The 17991-nt window shown below is 41.4% G+C and overlaps 1 protein-coding gene across 1 annotated transcript in view; it reads left to right on the top strand.

Annotated features, from left to right (window-relative positions):
• Positions 1 to 17991, top strand: part of BANK1 (B cell scaffold protein with ankyrin repeats 1) — a 233933-nt gene that overhangs the window by 52403 nt on the left and 163539 nt on the right. The window contains exon 7 of the mRNA XM_065405166.1: positions 12575 to 12771. Coding sequence (XP_065261238.1) covers positions 12575 to 12771 — 197 coding nt within the window. The remainder of the gene's footprint in view (positions 1 to 12574; positions 12772 to 17991) is intronic.

Here is a 17991-nt window from a genome sequence, read left to right as displayed (position 1 = left end):
TTAGGCAGCAGGTTTAAAACAAACAAAAACAAGTATTTTTTCACACAACGCACAGTCAACCTTAATATATTTGAAGACAATTTTCTATTGTTTTTCATGTCCATTGGAGGTAGGACAGGAGGTAATTGGCTTAATCTGCAGCAAGGAAGATTTAGGTTAAAAATATTAGGAAAACTTTCTAACTATAAGGGTAGTTAAGCTCTGGAAGAGATTTCCAAATGAGGTTATGGAATGCCCCTCGCTGGAGGTTTTTAAGAACAGGTTAGATAAATGCCTGTCAGGGATGGTCTACATATACTTGGTCGTACCTCTGTGCAGGGGAAGAACTCAGTGACCTCTTGAAGTTCCTTCTAGCTCTACATTTCTTTGATTCTATGCCAGATCTCAGTCTACTCTATGCCATAATTGCTATTTTGCCTCCAAGGAAGAAAGAGAAGCACACATCCAGCCTTATTTTGGTATGGAGAGAGTCCAGAGAATCTTTAATTGAGCCCTTCTGAGTCTGTTGCAGATCTCCCATCAGAAGCATGACTGAAGGGTATAAATGTGTTGAGACCTGGGGGATTCAAATTGAGATCCTCATTTTGGAAAAGGCAATTATCTTTAATTTTGGCTTTGTATTTTGCCATTTCTATTTAATTTTATAGTAGCTTCTAGCTGCCACAGGCTCCTCCTAGGCACCCCCTTGTGGTCTCAGGGCAGCCCTGCAAGTGGTCCCTTACCTCAGTTACCCCCTTGGATCCCTTGTAACTTCATGGAATCTTGTCCTCTAGTCCTAAAGAAGTTGCTTAACAAATGTGTAAATATTCCATAACAAAAGTCCCAAAACAGTCCATATCACCCCAGTGCATGTAGTCCTTAAGATCACAGATCCTCTTGGGCATTACCATAATACTTAAGGCTGCGATGTTGGCATGGGTATTTTTAGTGAAAGTCATGGACAGGATGTGGGAAATAAACAATAAATCATGGAAACGTACACAAGCCTGGCATTAAGGGATAGCAAGCAAACATATACACACCAATGAGTTACCATCTAAAACCTAAGAGAGACAGAGTTGTAATGATCGGTCTATTCAAAGTGTCTTTCAGCACAGATCCAGAAGACAGCCCCTGGCGGTCTCTGGCAGGGCCGGCTCCAGGCACCAGCTTGGCAAGCAAGTGCTTGGGGCGGCCACTCCGGAGAGGGGCGGCAAGTCCAGCTATTCAGCGGCAATTCGGCGGACGGTCCCTCGCTCCCGCTCGGAGCGAAGGACCTTCCGCCGAATTGCCGCCGCAGATCATGATCGCGGCTTTTTTTTTTTTTTTTTTTTTTTTTTTTTTTTGTGGCTGCTTGGGGCAGCCAAAACCCTGGAGCCGGCCCTGGTCTCTGGTTTCAGTTTAGAGTCTGTCCCTTTAGAGTTCAAACAGCCAAAAAAGATGACGTTTCTTCTTGTCAGAGATTTTTATTCCTTTCCCCCAGAGTTCCAGATGATGGGACTAGTTCACATGCATGTTTCCTCTTCATGGGTGGTGGTGGTGATGAAAAATCAACAGTTTTTTATCCTCTGATGTTCCACAGTGGTTTATCTGATGTCTATGGGCAATCTTTTGTTGGGCAGGAGATAACACTTCTTGTGGTTTCACACTTAGTCATGCTTCTCTTCTGACTGGAGAGGGGTGTGGTGGTGGTTTACAGTTGCAGAGCTGAAAATATTACCTTATACCATGGGGTATGGATTATTATAAGCGAGATTATGAAATGCTTGTATCAGAGTCTAAACACCAAATACATTCTTATAAGACTAATTTGAGCAAATCTAAGATACAGGTGACCTGGTCTGGTCTCCAGCTACGAGGTTATCAGTTCTTAGCTAATGCCTGCAGCCTTGGCAAGAGCTGGCATTTGGCCTGCCAGTGTCACAGCTTTACAGTAAGGAGTTATGGTGGTGTGTATTGACTGTGGTAGGCAAGTAAATATATATACAGCAACAACTCACATATAGCCTTGCACATATCCATTAGAAGTTATTTTTAATCACAAGAAAGCATGGGGGACCAGATTTTCAAAGGTATTTAGGCCCTTAAAGATGTAGATAAGCATCTAGTGGGATTTTTTTAAAGAATCATCCTATTAGGTGTCTATGTGCATCTTTAGGTGTCTAAATATCTTTAAAAAACTGGACCTGGGTTACTCCCTATCCTTATACACTCTGTTTCCTACTCATGATCACTAGCTACCTAGTTAATACTCTACTAAGCTGGACATCTGCAATAGCTTTACGCTCTGATCACTGCACTGTTGCTTTTAACTTCCTTCATTGGGGAGTGATAATGGAAAGAATAAAGAGAGAGGCTTTCATCTCTAGGTTACCAAGTCAGGATTTACATTTTTAGTGACCAAAAATTGTTCCCATCCCCTAGATGTCCTAGCCTAAAGTGGACACACAAAAGTAGTTCTTTCTGGCTCTACAGCTAGTAAAGGTTTTAGAGATATTCCCTATACTTAGCTTCAGTATGACAAATCTGCAAGTTTAAGGATAGTTATTTTCCTTCTAAAGCTTTTGTGTGTTCAAATAATTACAGTACTTTGCTAGCATATACAACATAAAACCTCTTTTGTCCCTCATTTTAATGAGTTAAATACAGTACAGTAGAACAATTCTTTACAGTAGAACATCTCTAATTTGAGCTAATAGGGAACCCATTGCAAATTACTGAATGTTGTGGATCAGCAATTAAGTGAACAATTACTATTTTAAAAAAGTAAGCTAAGAAGCAAAGTACATTTTGTGATGCATTATCCTTATTCACTTATTTTGACAGGTGAAGATTTAGTTTTTTATGATGATATTTCACAGTATAGCATATTTTATAACTATAAAAAATTCTCAGCACCAGAGATCTCACTATGGGTCTCTGTTAAATATCAGAGAAGGGAGAGTGCAGATTGTGTACATATTAGTGAAGTGCAGATAAGCAAGTGTCTACTGTACAGCATGTGTTATACACATATATTTTTATAAAAATCTAGCTAAAATGCAATGCAAGATGAAATCTCTAGATCATTTTAGCCAGCCAGTTGTTCTATATCATCTGTATTATGACAACACACCATTAATGACATACCATAAATGATTGCGGATAGTCCTGTTCCCTCTTGCTTCAAGAACATTTGATCATTCCAAAAATTCTCATTGTAGCATAATTTCTAGTGGTCTAAACAGAATCTTTCACTTCAAGAGAAGATTATCTTTATTTAAGGGGGAAAAACCCATATTTACTATTCAGATGTGGGTTTTCACCATGCCATTTAAATGAAAGGTGTGCGTAACAGGAGGTACTGGATACTGACTCTAGCCATGTGACATGGTATAAGCTTCTGTAACCAACTCAGGAAGTCAAGACAGACCTTTTACTAGCACTCGTATGTGTCACACCTTTACTAAAGGTGGAGCTAAAATTCATGCCCCCAAGAAAGTAGTTGGAGTCCCTTATAAACAGAATTTATTTTCCCTTCCTCACTGACTTTTGAACCAGATGCCATGAAAAACTAGGGAAGGTGGAAATATGGAAGAAGCTTACTAGCACCTCCATAGTTCAGATCGCATGGAGATTTGTATTTAAAATGAGAATAAAATCCTCTAAATCACACTTTAACAATTGAATTAAATCGCTTTAACACAATAATGCTTCAAATTTTCTGCAGTATATTTTTGTGATTGATTCAGTAACGATGGCAGAAATGAGCCTTTTCTGAAATTACCCCAGAGAGTCATAGGGTTTTTTTGGGCCCTGTATAGCTAAAACACCCATAGTCATTATAAACTGCAAACTTCATATACATGTATATTTTCATAAAATCTCACATATTAGTAGCACAGTTTTCAAAAGTTACATTAAACACAAACTCCTCTTAGTCATTATAATCCAATGTAGAGCCATAAACAGAGAAGCTGATGGAGCTGCCAGATGTGCCAGCTCCATCTGTTCTCTCATGTAGGCCAGCTTGCCTTCTTGATTCCCCAGCTACGTTCTGTGAATTCGGGATGTCATAGGATGGAGAGGAAGTGGGGCTGTGCCCAGGAGTGGGGAAGGATGATGTGATGAGAGTGGGTTCTGCAGGAGGGACAAGGTGAAGGGAAGATGCAGATGAGAGAAGAGCAATATTCCAACAAGTTGCTTATAAATTGTTGGGGAAAAGCTGCATTCTTATGAATTGTAGGAAGTTTGTCAGATTGCAGCTCCTCCATGACCCAGTATGTCAAGTTAGCCCCATTCCCACCTCCGCCTCCTACTATGTGCAATCTCTGCTAAGATGTGAAATGTAAATTCCTCATCCAGAGTTTCTGAAAGCTGAAGAATTAGGTTGTATGAGTGCTTTGCACCATGCTGAACTCTGTGTGTTCAAATAATTGCTGCATGTGTGTTCAATTTCTCTCTGCTGACACAAAAGATGTAGGTTTACAAGATTAACAGTAGTAATTATCTGTAATCAAAATGTTGGGTTCTGGAAAAGGAATACATACTGCCCATTTAGTAAGTGATAACAGCAGGAGAACAGGCACTCTTATGTACATTGTATTTAATGAGTAAAATACATGTGTTGGTTTTGAATTGATAAGCCAAAAATAGGTATAAAGGACATGTTTTGAATTGTAAACATGAGCATATGGCTCACAAGGCTTCCTGGAACTTGATTTTTTTGAAACCTGAAAAGCATGGAGCCATGTACAAAAATGTGCATTAAATGTGTGTGCAGTTATCAAAGTTGCCAACACATTTCCTATCTGTGCACACAAATGGCACAGCATACCTGACAAGTGGCACATACAAATACCTCATCATTGCCATTGTTATCGTCATGTATAAATAAAGCATACGGTTATTGCCCTTGCCCCGGTCTCAAATTTTCAAAACCAGGCCCACACTATCTAAGGGTATTTCTCCACTGCAATCCAAGGTGTGACTGCAGCTTGGATAGATGTATGTGTGCTAGCTTTACCCATGCTAGTTTGGCTAAAAGTAACTGTGCAGATGCGTCACCACAGGCTTTAGCATGGGTTGCACAAGAAGGCTGGGAACCCTGTGTACCCACTCACATTGCTAGCCCATGCTGAAACCTGTGCCCCACATTGTTAGCTATATTAGCATGGGTATGTCTGTCCGGGCTTTAATCTCATCTCAAAGGAGATATAGTTTTAGTTGATCATCATACAGCGCCATCACTGGCTGTAAGAGAGATGAGCTCAGCGACACACCAGTGTAGGGTTTTTTCACTTTGACGAGCTTGTTCATGTTTTGACAGGAAACTATATTACTTATTTTCATTGTTTATTATTATTTATAGTCAGATATATCTATTATGTTACATTACACTACATGCATGTGCACACAAAATACATAGGGACATGTGGGTTTTTGTTCATTCTGAAATCTGGAGAGGGAAGCTTTTAAAATATTCATAACAATCTTGCTGAAATGCAGAACCACAACCACAAATTGTAGTTCTTATTCTTTCTGCTTCCATTTTCCCATCTTGTAGGTACACATTTTTAAACACTGCTGATGCCATTTGGATTAATTTCTCTTATCTATAACATAAACAAACAGAGCCTTGCCAAAGCATTTTGTTTTAAACTCCTGATCTGTACTGCTATCTGGTTCTGCTGGAATTTAAATTTGGGTGGAGTTCAAATTAAGATGCTTTTTAACTTTCATTTTAGTTCTGATAACTCTAATCTTGTGTAATGTTAAGAAATGGTTTGTTCATCAAGTGTGATAATTTAAATCTGCACTGACTTCCTGACAAGTTTTGACATTACAGATTTTTAATTTTAAGTAACTGCATTTCATCAAGATACGTGTATTATTGGGAATTAACACTGGTTAGATTATTTTTCCCTAACTACCTTCCAAATTAATGACAACCGTCTAATAAAATGTGTAACAAATTGTTCCAGTGCCTCTCTTTTCAACGCACTGAATAATATTTTGGTGCATTAAAATAGAATCCCAGTTTGGGAAGGAGATGATGGACAGATGAATCTGAGGAACTGCTACAGACATTGGATTTTAGAAATTTTGCTTTGCTGGAACTGGAGTGCGTGAATGGAAGGGGAAGAAACAATACTTTTACTTATGCTGGGCTACTGCATTCTGTTGACAGGCTATAGAGTCAGAGAAACTGCAAATAGATATTGTGGATGAAATCCTGGCCTCTTCTGGGTCAAGATTTCACCTCAGGGGCTAGATTCACAAGCGGGACTGAGCCACCTAGCTGCCCCTTTAGATTTCTAAGTCCAACTTTTAGGTGCCACTGGCATTCACAAACCCCCACTCAGCTGCTGCCTGACCCCGTAGGTGGCTAAAGTCCCATGGTGCCAAGTTCTGCCAGTAAAGTCCCAATGGCACCTACATTTCTTCTAGTAGGCATGTGCAAATCTATGTCCTAAATGTGTTTAACTGCTTAGCACCTAAGCCCCAGTGAGGTCCTCAAACCTACTCATTCCCCTGCTTATGTCACCTTTGGGGCTCAATCCAGTGGGTGTGCTCTCAGCACGCTTAGCCTGTGGGGAGTTGCTGGTGCTGCCCCTGGGATGTGGGAAAACTAGGTTAATATCTCCACTCTGCCTGGTTTGGAGCAGGGACTGGAACCCATGTTTCCCACCTCCCAAGAGAGTGCCTTAACCACTGAGCTATAAGGAGGGGGGGCTATCCATCTCTCCTGTTGAAGTTGTTCCACATTGTATAAATAATTCAATATTCATGAAGCCAGAGAGAGAGAGAGTGAGAATGACCCTGTACCCGAGTGGTCAGGACACTCACCTGGGAGACCTGGGTTCAAATCTCTGCTCTAAATCAGGCAGAGCAGGCATTTGACCCTGACTCTCCAAATCCCAGCTGCGTACTCTGAACACTGGGCTAGTGGGTGTGATGGGGGCATCATCATCATCAGCACCACCTCCTCCTTGTTTTGTTTTTTGCAAGGAAGGGCTGATCTGCCTTAGGTGCCTAACTCCAGGAGAGGGTTCATGGCTGTGAATACCAAGCAGACAGAGGACCTCTTTGTGACCCAGAGTTAGGCTCTAACTCCCTTCTGAGGGACTGGGCTTAAGTCAACCGTCTCCTTGTCATTTCCTACTGGGTGGTTCAGGTGGCTCCCTGCTCATCAAGCTGACTTCTGTGAATCCCTTTTTTAGGCACCCAATTCTCTGCAGGCATTGGATAGGGAGCCTGGGCACCTAACTTGAGGTTGTGAATTCCACTGTGCAGCAAGGCACCTGAAAGTTAGGTGCTGCAACACTGAATAATGTAAGGCAAGTCCCCCTGTGAAGCTAGTCCCTGGTGCCTGCATTCCTTCAGCACCCAAAACATCCCTTGAATTCAATGCAATTGTGCAGCAAATGTAAGAATGAGCCCCCGCCCCGAACAGCAGTGAAGGCACGACAGCATGGGCCTCAGTGCAGACTAGCAATGTGAAACATACCTAGTATTAGGGGAGGCTTGTACACCCATGTGGAAGTCCATATTGCCCCTGCTATTTTTAGTGTGCTAGCTAAAATAAAGCTAGTGCAGGTAGGCAATCACATCTTCAATTGCAGTGTAACTATAACCTATATGTCATTAGTATAAAAGAATCGTAAATGAATTTGCAGCATCAGTAACATGACTGATATACAGAATACACTATACTGAACCTTCAAAAGGCAGACTAGCCTGATTTACTATAGGTACCTTACAATCTCTCTCTTTATTCTGCCTTGTCTATCAGTATTTTTAAATAACAAGACTCTAATAATCAAAGGGAATTAATGCCTTTACCACATCAGACACTTCACAGACTTTAAAGTCATTATTTCATCATTAATGTAAAACAATCAATAATCATTCAATTCCAAGTTGAATGAGATAGATGGGTTATTCATCCTTGTTTTGGACTGTAAAAATTATTATGGTTTCTTTGTTAATGTTATGTTAATTGTTACAGATTTCATACATTAATATTAAACAAGAAACCCTTGGAGAATGCCACCTTGTGATATCACTAGCAAACGGAATATATGTAATAATGCTATGTACTATCAACTTTAATTTTTTACAATTTTTAACTTTTAAGGCCAGATACAGTCTCACTGGTACAAGCTGGCTGCTTAAATTGACTGGGGTAGCACAAAGTTTCTGGATCATATTCTGGTCAATCTGTCCTTTAATTTAACATACAGCATAAGAATTTAATACCAGTATAAAGGTTGGATCCAGTCCAATGACCATTGGGAACTAAGTGACACTTTTTATATAGTTTCCTTCACACACTGTCTCATTCCAACTAATAGATTTGTAGCAGGGAAAGTAGTTGGATAGAAATAGTAACGATTGGTTGTGTGATAAATGTCCCTCTTTTCTCACATCAGGACTCAGTGTTTCTCCCCCTGGCATTGAGGGGGACCTGGGGTAAATCAGTCCTACTCTGCAGATTTAATACTTCACATTGGCTTATTTACAGGGTAGGGCTTAAGGTTGGCTCAAGGGCTTCTTTAAACAAAAAATAAATAATTTTTTTAACTCCTCCTGGAGCACTGCCTCTTCTTCTGCTGGCTCCACCCTCTTTAAACTACTCTTGGCCCAGCTATTCTGGGAATCAAAGCCTCCCCCCCAAACAGAAATAAACACAAGATTTCCCCTTGTGGGGTAAAACAGCTCTTGACCTAGCAGAAACATTTTTCCCTCACTGCACACAACCTTTCTGCAGCTTACTTCTCATTCCTCCTCTCCTTTCTCCCTCACTGGAAGAAGTTTTTAAAGATCACAGGCTGCCCTTAATTAGACTCAGGTGTCCCTAATTAACCTGAGATAACCTTTCAGTTAATAGAAAAAAGGGCTTTAACCAATCTAAGACAGGATATATCTGCCTTCAACCACACCTCCAGGTCCACTGGCTCCTTGGATGCTTGTGAGGAGCAGTGGGAGCTGTCCGGGGTTCTCTGCTAGGTGTCCCCTTCTGGTTCCCTAGTTTTGGCCCTTTGACCCCCACGCCTGTTCCCGTTATTGCCTTTGTTGTCCCCCGAACTTGGTTGAGTTCTGGGTTCAGTAGCTCCTCCCTAGGCTGGGGGAGGGACTTTTAGCAGTGAACGAGCTAGCGCCCGTCCATGTCGCAGCGCTCAAAAGGACCACACCTCCAGGTCCGCTGGCTCCTTGGATGCTTTTGAGGAGCAGTGGGCGCTGTCCGGGGTTCTCTGCTCAGTGTCCCCATCACGTTCCCTAGTTCTGGCCCTTTGACCCCCACACCTGTTCCTGGTTTTTTTCTTCCTTGTCCCCTGACTTTACTTGAGTTCTGGGCTCAGTAGCTCCTCCCCAGGCTGGGGGAGGGGCCTTTTGCGCCTGCCCACTTCCCAGCACCCAATAAGACCGCACCTCCAGAGTGGACAGGACTGCTCCGGTGCCTCTCTCTTCGGGGGAGGGGACTGGTGCTCAACCAACTGGTCCTGTCCATGCTTTGGCACCAGCTCAACACCCTGTGCTTGACCTCGGGGTTCCTGGACAAGCTCCTGAAGCTGATACTGGAGTTCTTTTCACCAGGACTGCATGGGGTCTCTGCAGGGGTTTGTTGTCCCCCGTAATCTGTTGAGTTTCCAGGCTCAGTGGATCCTCCCCAAAGGTTGGGGGAGAGTCCTTTAGCCATAAGCCCGCCCACTTCCCTGGAATTTCAATAGGACCACACCTCCAGAACTGTCAGGTCTGACTTTTTGTCACAGTTGAGTTACCTATAATGTCACAATGGCTCCATTCAAGAGTGACATGAGCTAATAACCTGTCCCCAACAGTCCATAATCATAACTACTTGAAAAATTTGAAGATGCTGTATTATTCCATAATTAAGAATGTTCGGGCTAAAAATAAAAATCCAACAACTATATAAGTTAAAATTCTTTAAAATACCAATTTAAAACATTTTCACTAATAAACTTATTTATTTGTAAATTCTCAGAAATTATTTTATTACTCATCCTTTCTAATTGTGAGGATGTTCTATATTCTTTGTTCATGACAAAGAGATTGAAGTACTGCTTTAAGTGGAAAATTCAACCTTAACTTAGGAGTCTCAACCAGTGCCTCCATAAAATACTAAACTGTCACAGTTTGCATACATTATAGCATTTTGTTATGCGTATGTAGACAGTACTGTGACAAATGTGACAAAAACATCTAAGTTCAGGTGCTGAGATTCCCTCACTTCCCTTTGTGGCACCCCTTATGATGCATTTTGTCACTTCCTCCCATCTCAAGCAATGTGTGTGAGTGGAATTTATAAGATGATAGAATTAGGACTTATTTTGCATTCACGGCCAATTATATCTGGTTTAATTTAAAGGCATGGAGTTTTTCCTTAGACAATGTCATTAACATGTTGTAGAAGTTTTTTTGCATAAAATATTTGACCTCTTGAAGTATGCTTGCAAAATATAGGCTGGAAATTACATTTTTTTTGTTATCATATCCTCTCTAAAATTATCCTTTAACCTTTTTCAACTTTTATGTTACTGCTAGACACCTCCAAAGGCAGAAAGTTTAATATAGGCAACTCAGGGAAGAAATCTTTTTTGAGATGTTTTTGAAATACCAGCTATTTTTTAGACATTTTACTTGTAAAAGAATCCCACGTAATGTGCAGAATTAGACCTAGCTTTGATGTTTTTGGTCTAGTTTTCAAATTCCTTGCATATATTATACTGTTAGTGTGACATCTCCTGATAGTGTGTGTGTTTTCTCCAGAGATTTTTTCTGCTGTGTGTGGAAATATAGAGAAATAACTAACTACATTATGGATTATGTTCACTTTTCTAAGGGAAAAACATTTATAGTTATTCTAATATAGAATCTAGACTATGGAGTTTAAATAAGAAGGCTGAGAATGGCAGAGTAAACATATCATACAGCAGCTATTTCTCACAAAGAAGCTTTAGATATTTTTGTTGCTGGAGCCATTATTTTAAAATTACAATTATTGTAATTCTTAATAGACTTTTACTAAGAAGAATCAAAGAAATATAAAATTCAAAAAAACCCACAGCTACTGTATGGATATACACAGGAAAACAAATATTTTCTTAACAGAGGCCCAAATTTTTGAAGCTGTGTGCCTATAAATAGATGCAAGGCTCCTGAATCTATTTAAATATATATATTTAAGTGACTTGTTTTTTCAAAGGTGCTGAGCACTTAAAACCCCATTGTCTTCAGATAGATTTGTGGGTGCTCCATACATGTGGAATTCAGGCCTTTTATATTTAGGTGCTCAATCTTAGGTGTTAGCATTGAAGTTTTTTGCCAGAGGTCTCTTTCTGTTTCTCTCTCTCTCTCTCACACTCACACTCACACACACACACACACACACACACACACACACACACACACACACACACACACACACACACACACACACACACAGACTTGCTTACTTATGGTGGTTAAAAGCTTCAACATTATAGTCCACAGTACAAAGAGTGGTAACAGCTAGTTCTCCTCTCAGTATGATATAGTACAAATATTTCTGGGTTTCTCTGTTCTTGCTTCCTTGTCCAAAAGGCAATCAAGTATTTAAGTAACTACCATAAGAGTCCTTTCTGGGATCAGTAATTATTTTTTTCTATTGCAAGAACTTCCTATGTCTTTGCAATCCATCTTTCTAATGATGGTGAGCTGAGATTTTGCCATTCCACCACTACCATTGTATCATTGCTAATAATAAGTTCTGAAATAGCTGATTAATTCCAGTGTACCTACCTACCTCACTTATTCCTCAAAAGAGAAATACAAGAGACAATACGAATTAACGTCCCACTATTTCAGAACAATGGCTAAAAATCTGTTCCCCAAATGTAGAGTTATTTTAAAAACAAAAAAGTGGGCCTGATTTTCAGTAAGTTGATAGGCACACATTTGATACAATCTAGCTATATGAACATGCAAAACGGGTATTATATTACAGAATGCGTTACCTAGGGAGGTGGTGGAATCTCCTTCCTTGGAGGTTTTTAAGGCCCGGCTTGACAAAGCCCTGGCTGGGATGATTTAGTTGGGAATTGGTCCTGCTTTGAGCAGGGGGTTGGACTAGATGACCTCCTGAGGTCCCTTCCAACCCTGATATTCTATGATTCTATATACCCCTCTAGAAATGTCATGTTCAGGACAGCTACGGAGATTAAAAATGGCTTTAGAGAATTTTAGTAATAAATACTTACGGGAAGGTATGCCTATACTGTAGAATTTTCTTTCCCTGGGGCAGTGTCCAGCTCTCATTATTTATCAGTAGAAATAATTCAAGTGTTTTTTGAAATTCCATCTGTCAGAGAAAATGGGACTTCTTGGTTATGTTAAAGGAAGGTTAAGAGGCACCATTACTGAAATGTATGACGACTACTTGAATTATAAACTTTTAGTTACAAGAATTTGCTCTCTGAGGACCAATTCTTCAAGGACAGCTTTCATAACACTACATATTATTGAACCCTGGAAGTTTGGTAAAGGAGGGTGATATGTTTTATCTATAAACCAGGGACTTTTATAAAAAACCTTTTCTTATTTCCATATACAGATTCCTATTGGGAAGAGCTTCCTACACTTCTCCACTGTGCAGCTAAATTTGGATTAAAGAACCTTGCTACTCTTCTACTCCAGTATCCTGAGGCAAGTCAGGCTTGCAGAATAGCCAACAAACATGGAGAGAAACCAGCACATATTGCTGGAAAGCACGGGCACAACGAACTCCAAAAAATCATCCAAGAATTGTCAGTAAGTTTGTATACTTTTCCACAATGTACATAGAATATGTAAAACCAGCTGCCTACCAGTACTGTTACAGGATAGAATCTTCTTTGAAAGAGGTACTGATATTTGTCAAACCCTAATACTGTTGTCCTTCTCTTTAAAAACATTATGTGCTGGATTCCGCCTGCCCCAGCGTGGATGCATGACAGGTGGGGCAGGATACAAGAACCTTTCCCACTTTGTGCACTGACATAATGGGCAGCCAGAATGTCAGTGCTTTCAAACCCTAAGTGTAGTGGTATTGGAGGTGGAGGTAAGATAGCACAGTGAGAAGTTGTCCATATGGTATGTCTAGGTCTGTGCTGCCTGTAGAGCAACAAGCAATCACAGCCTTGGGACCTTGTGCTACTTCTCTAACGAGAAAGTAAGGAGATGTAAAAACTGCTTCCAAATTCTCCCCCCAGTGTCTTGAGAAGCATTCTGTCTGTCGTAACATTCCACAAGGAGAAATTCCTTTGGACACCTCTCTACTCTCACCTTGAGTATAGACCTGACTATAAAAGCCATTCCAGAGCCATAAACAAACAAATAGGGCCTGATTCTATTTCCCATACCCATACTAAGCAGCTCTTTATTCTACATGCTGTGCAATGGAACTTCTTGTCAATAAGGCACTACTCCACATGAGCAAAAATGATAGAGTATAGCTGTGATGGGGTATACAAACTCCACGCTGGCCAAGAAACGGTTAATGAGAGGCTGTGGGTATGTCCATATGTGCTGTACTCATACTTCTGACTGCAGTGTAGGCATACCCTAAAAGACGTAAAGCAGACTAAGAGTAGGCATAGGGATATGATACATAACCAGGTAAATATTGTGAAGAATTGGCTCAGCTTTGTGAGTTGCATGGCTTTTTGTTGTTGTTGATGCCTTGTGACGGGTTGGATCACAGAAACCCCCCTGGGAGCTGCCACCTGACGTACCAAGACTAGCTCTGCTCCTGTTTTCCCTGCCAGCTCAGGACTCCAGCACCCTGTCTTGCTGAGCCAGACTCTCCCATCTGCTCCAACACGGACCCAGGGTCTGAATCACTTGCCCCAAAGCTGCAAGTTTACCTGAAAACAGCTCACAGAAGTGTGCTTGTCTTTAGCACTCAGATGCCCAACTCCCAATGGGGTCTAAACCCAGATAAATCCGTTTTACCCTGCATAAAGTTTATGCAGGGCAAACTCATAAATTGTTCGCCCTCTATAACACTGATAGAGAGATATGCACAGTTGTTTGCTCCCTCAGGTATTAATACATACTCTGAGTAAATTACTAAATAAAAAGTGATTTTATTAAATACAGACAGTAGGATTTAAGTGGTTCCAAGTAGTAACAGACAGAACAAAGTAAGTCACCAAGCAAAATAAAATAAAATGCGCAAATCTATGCCTAATCAAACTGAATACAGATAATCTCACCCTCAGAGATGCTTCAGTAAGTTTTTTCTCAGACTGGACACCTTCCAGGCCTGGGCACAATTCTTTCCCCTGGTACAGCTCTTGTTGCAGTTCAGGTGATAGCTAGGGGATTCTTCATGATGGCTCCTCTCTCCTCTTTGTTCTGTTCCACCCCTTTATATATCTTTTGCATAAGGCGGGAACCCTTTGTCCCTCTGGGTTTCCACCCCCCCACCCCCACTGGAAAAGCACCAGGTTAAAGATGGATTCCAGTTCAGGTGACATGATCACATGTCACTGCAAGACTTCATTGCCCACTTGCCAGCACACACATATACAGGAAGACTCACAGGTAAACACAGCCATCTGTGGATAATGGTCCTTGCTAATGGGAGTCATCAAGATTCCAAACCATCATTAATGGCCCACACTTTACATAATTACAATAGGCCCTCAGAGTTATGTTTTATATTTCTAGTTTTAGATACAAGAGTGGTACATTTCTACTAATAGGATGATCACACTCAGTAGATTATGAGCTTTGTAATGATACCTTACAAGAGACCTTTTGCACGAAGCATATCCCAGTTGCATTATATTCACTTATTGTCAAATTTTTATAAAACTATCCCAGTTACATTATATTCACTTATTATCGTGTTTTTATAAAACCATATAGACTGCACAACGTCACATGCTTGTTCTGTTGGGGGGTAGATTTTGAGTGACAAATGGCAAAATTGTGAATGCTGGTGAGAAAGGAGATAAGAAAAGGAAGGAGGGACACGCAGGGCTTATCATCTGTCTAGCCATGATGATCAGGCAGGGTTTTATAGGCGTCACAGTAGATGCAAGTCTTAAAGAGGGATTTGAAGGAGGATCAGGTAGTGGCCCTGTGGATAATACCTGAGAGTTTTTTGCATGCATAAGGAGCAGCATGGGAAAAAGCATGAAGGTAATTAAGGGAGAAGCTGACTGGTAGGTAATAAAGACTGGGAACACTGATGAAATGAAAGCATGGCTGAGGTCATGATAAGTTACTAGTCTCATTTTCAAAAGTGACTAGGCACTTAGCAACCTAAGTCCTATTCAATTTCAATCTGGCCCTAGGTGCCGAAGTCCCTTCTGAAAATGAGATTTAAGCTTCTTAGTCAGTTACACATAGCAACAGTGAGTGGCGCAATGGCTAAGTACCTTTACAAATCTGGGCCCAGCTCCTTAATTGGTGTACACTGGAACAGCTCCCTTGACATCAATGGAGCTGCATCCATTTACATCAGCTGTGGATCTAGACTATAATTTTAAATACTGCAGCTGTGACTAGCAGTTTTAACCGTTCTCTCTCAGGGCCTCTCTTGAGATTAGGTGAAAAGTAGAATTTGACAATTCATAATATTCTGTCGGACCCTCATTTTGGGACTTTCTAATTTTGTACTAGTCTATTCTGGATCACATTTTTGTTCTCATTTACCTCCTGTCATGCTGTCTGGGGTGGCTCATGACTGTGAGTGTCTACATCAGGGCAGACTATCAAAAACAGGGCAGACAGCCCAAACTGGTAGTGGGTTCTGTAATTAGATTTCACCAAGCCAGTAACGCATATGAACTCCTGGATCACTAGAACAGTCCTACCATGGAGTTACAAACAGTCCTCTTAGCCTCTCCAGTCTATCTTGCCAGCCAGGCAAACTGGACTTAGCGATAAATGATCTCTTACACCAAAAAAATCACATAATATTCAAAAAGAATGAGGAGTACTTGTGGCACCTTAGAGACTAACACATTTATTTGGGCATAAGCTTTCGTGGGCTAAAACCCACTTCATCAATGAAGTGGGTTTTAGCCCACAAAAGCTTATGCCCAAATACATTTGTTAGTCTTTAAGGTGCCACAAGTACTCTTTGATACAGACTAACACGGCTACCACTCTGAAACCTGACACAATATTCAGATTGCTTCTAGTCCCAAGAGATCAGCCACTTACTCCAGATCAACTGGTACCCTAGATCTTACACCAGCACATTGCTTGCCCGCGCCGCTTCTCGCTGCCCCCATTGGCCCGGGACGGCGAACCGCGGCCAGTGGGGGCCGCGATCGGCCGAACCTGCCGCGTCAGTAGGTAAATAAACTGGCCCGGCCCGCCAGGGTGCTTACCCTGGCGAGCCGCGTGCCGAACGTTGTCGACCCCTGATCTAGATCCTAAGAGTGATCTATCAATTCAAAGTGTCTTTCAGAGCGAATCCAGGAGGTAAACCCTGGGGATCTCTAGCTTTGGCGATGTCTACCGTGCGCACCGTACTGCTGCAGCCATGCCGTTGTAAGGTGTGCTGTGAGGTCGCTCCAGCATTTCTGCCGCCCCAAGCAAAAAAAAAAAAGCCGATCGCGGCAATTGGGGAAAAAAAAGCCGCGATCGGCGGCGGCAGTTCAGCGGCAGGTCCTTTGCTCCTAGAGGGAGTGAGGGACCTGCTGCCCCCGAATTGCCGCAGGTGCCGCCCCTCTCCTTTGGCCGCCCCAAGCACCTGCTTGTTAAGCTGGTGCCTGGAGCCGGCCCTGCCCGGGAGAGAGCTCTCCTGGTGACAAAATAAAACCACCTCCAACAAGGGGTGGTATTCAGGAGGATGTTTTTTTCACGCCCCTGAGCAACCTTCAGTTTGGGTTCTCTGGCCCTGTTACAGTTCAAAAAGCAGAAGGGATGAAAAATCTTTACATCAACTGTTTTCATTTCCCTCTTCCAGCATTCACAGGTACTTCCCCATTGGTAGATGGGGACGATTAACAAAGCCTTTGTTTTATAATGGCCCAGTTAAATGTTGATAGTCCTCCTGGATGGTTGAGGAGGGGCGGGTGTGTTGGGGGGTAGGGAAACATGGAGGGGTGATTCCTTTGCCTGGGATCAGAAGTTCAGAGCAAACATTTTCAGTTATAAAGCAAAACTTACACATTTTCTTATAGCCTGGAATACAGACATTACAAGTGAGATTAATGTATGCAGCAACTTACAAGCATTTCATAGAGTCTAAACACTAGCTACATTCTTATAAGACTAATACCTATTTTGAGCAAAACTAACATACAGGTGAACTGGTCTTGTCTCCACCTCTGAGTTTTTAGTTCTTAGCTAATGCCTTCAGTCTTGGCAAGAGCTGCACCTGGTCACACCTCCAGTATACATTAAATGTGGGCAAAACTACATTACAGCAACCCTATGAATTAGTGAGACTTGCCAGTACCTGAGTGAGAGCTAGCTTGCAATTTATTCACAGTATCCCAGCTTTTTCTCCAAGAAGACCATTATGTGACAATGAGAAAATATTGCAGCTCACTGTGTTTGTTATAACAAGTTACAGCAATAAGAGTAAGCCAACTTTAATTGGTTATTGCACATTTCATTATTGATACTATATGTGGTATAAATTATTCTAGAAAATCAGCAAGGAACCTGATTTTAAGTGTGTTATGAAAGATTTACATCACGGGATGCTCTTTTTTAAATTAAAGCAGCTAATGGGATATAGCCATATCCCCCACGATCACTGTCAAAGTACTATATTGTATTTACACTCAGTGTGGGACAGGAGATTTGAGAGGACTTACAGTGGTGGTGGGGGGGGCGATGTCTTTCGTCTTAGAACACTGATTCAAATTCAACTCAGGTCAGTAGGTGGCAAGGCTTGTGTTTGCTTTTTTTTGCTCACATGATTTAGTTGTTTTTTAAATGAGAAATGTATGAACAGAAATGAAACAGGGAAGGTCCAAATAGGTCACCGAGATAATGTGCAAGCCTAGAAAATGATAT

The sequence above is a fragment of the Emys orbicularis genome, chromosome 5 (assembly GCF_028017835.1).
Source record: "Emys orbicularis isolate rEmyOrb1 chromosome 5, rEmyOrb1.hap1, whole genome shotgun sequence".
In the NCBI taxonomy this organism is placed as follows: Eukaryota; Metazoa; Chordata; order Testudines; family Emydidae; genus Emys; species Emys orbicularis.
Note: the sequence above shows the minus strand (reverse complement) of the source record. Positions and strands in the feature narration are given on the sequence as shown.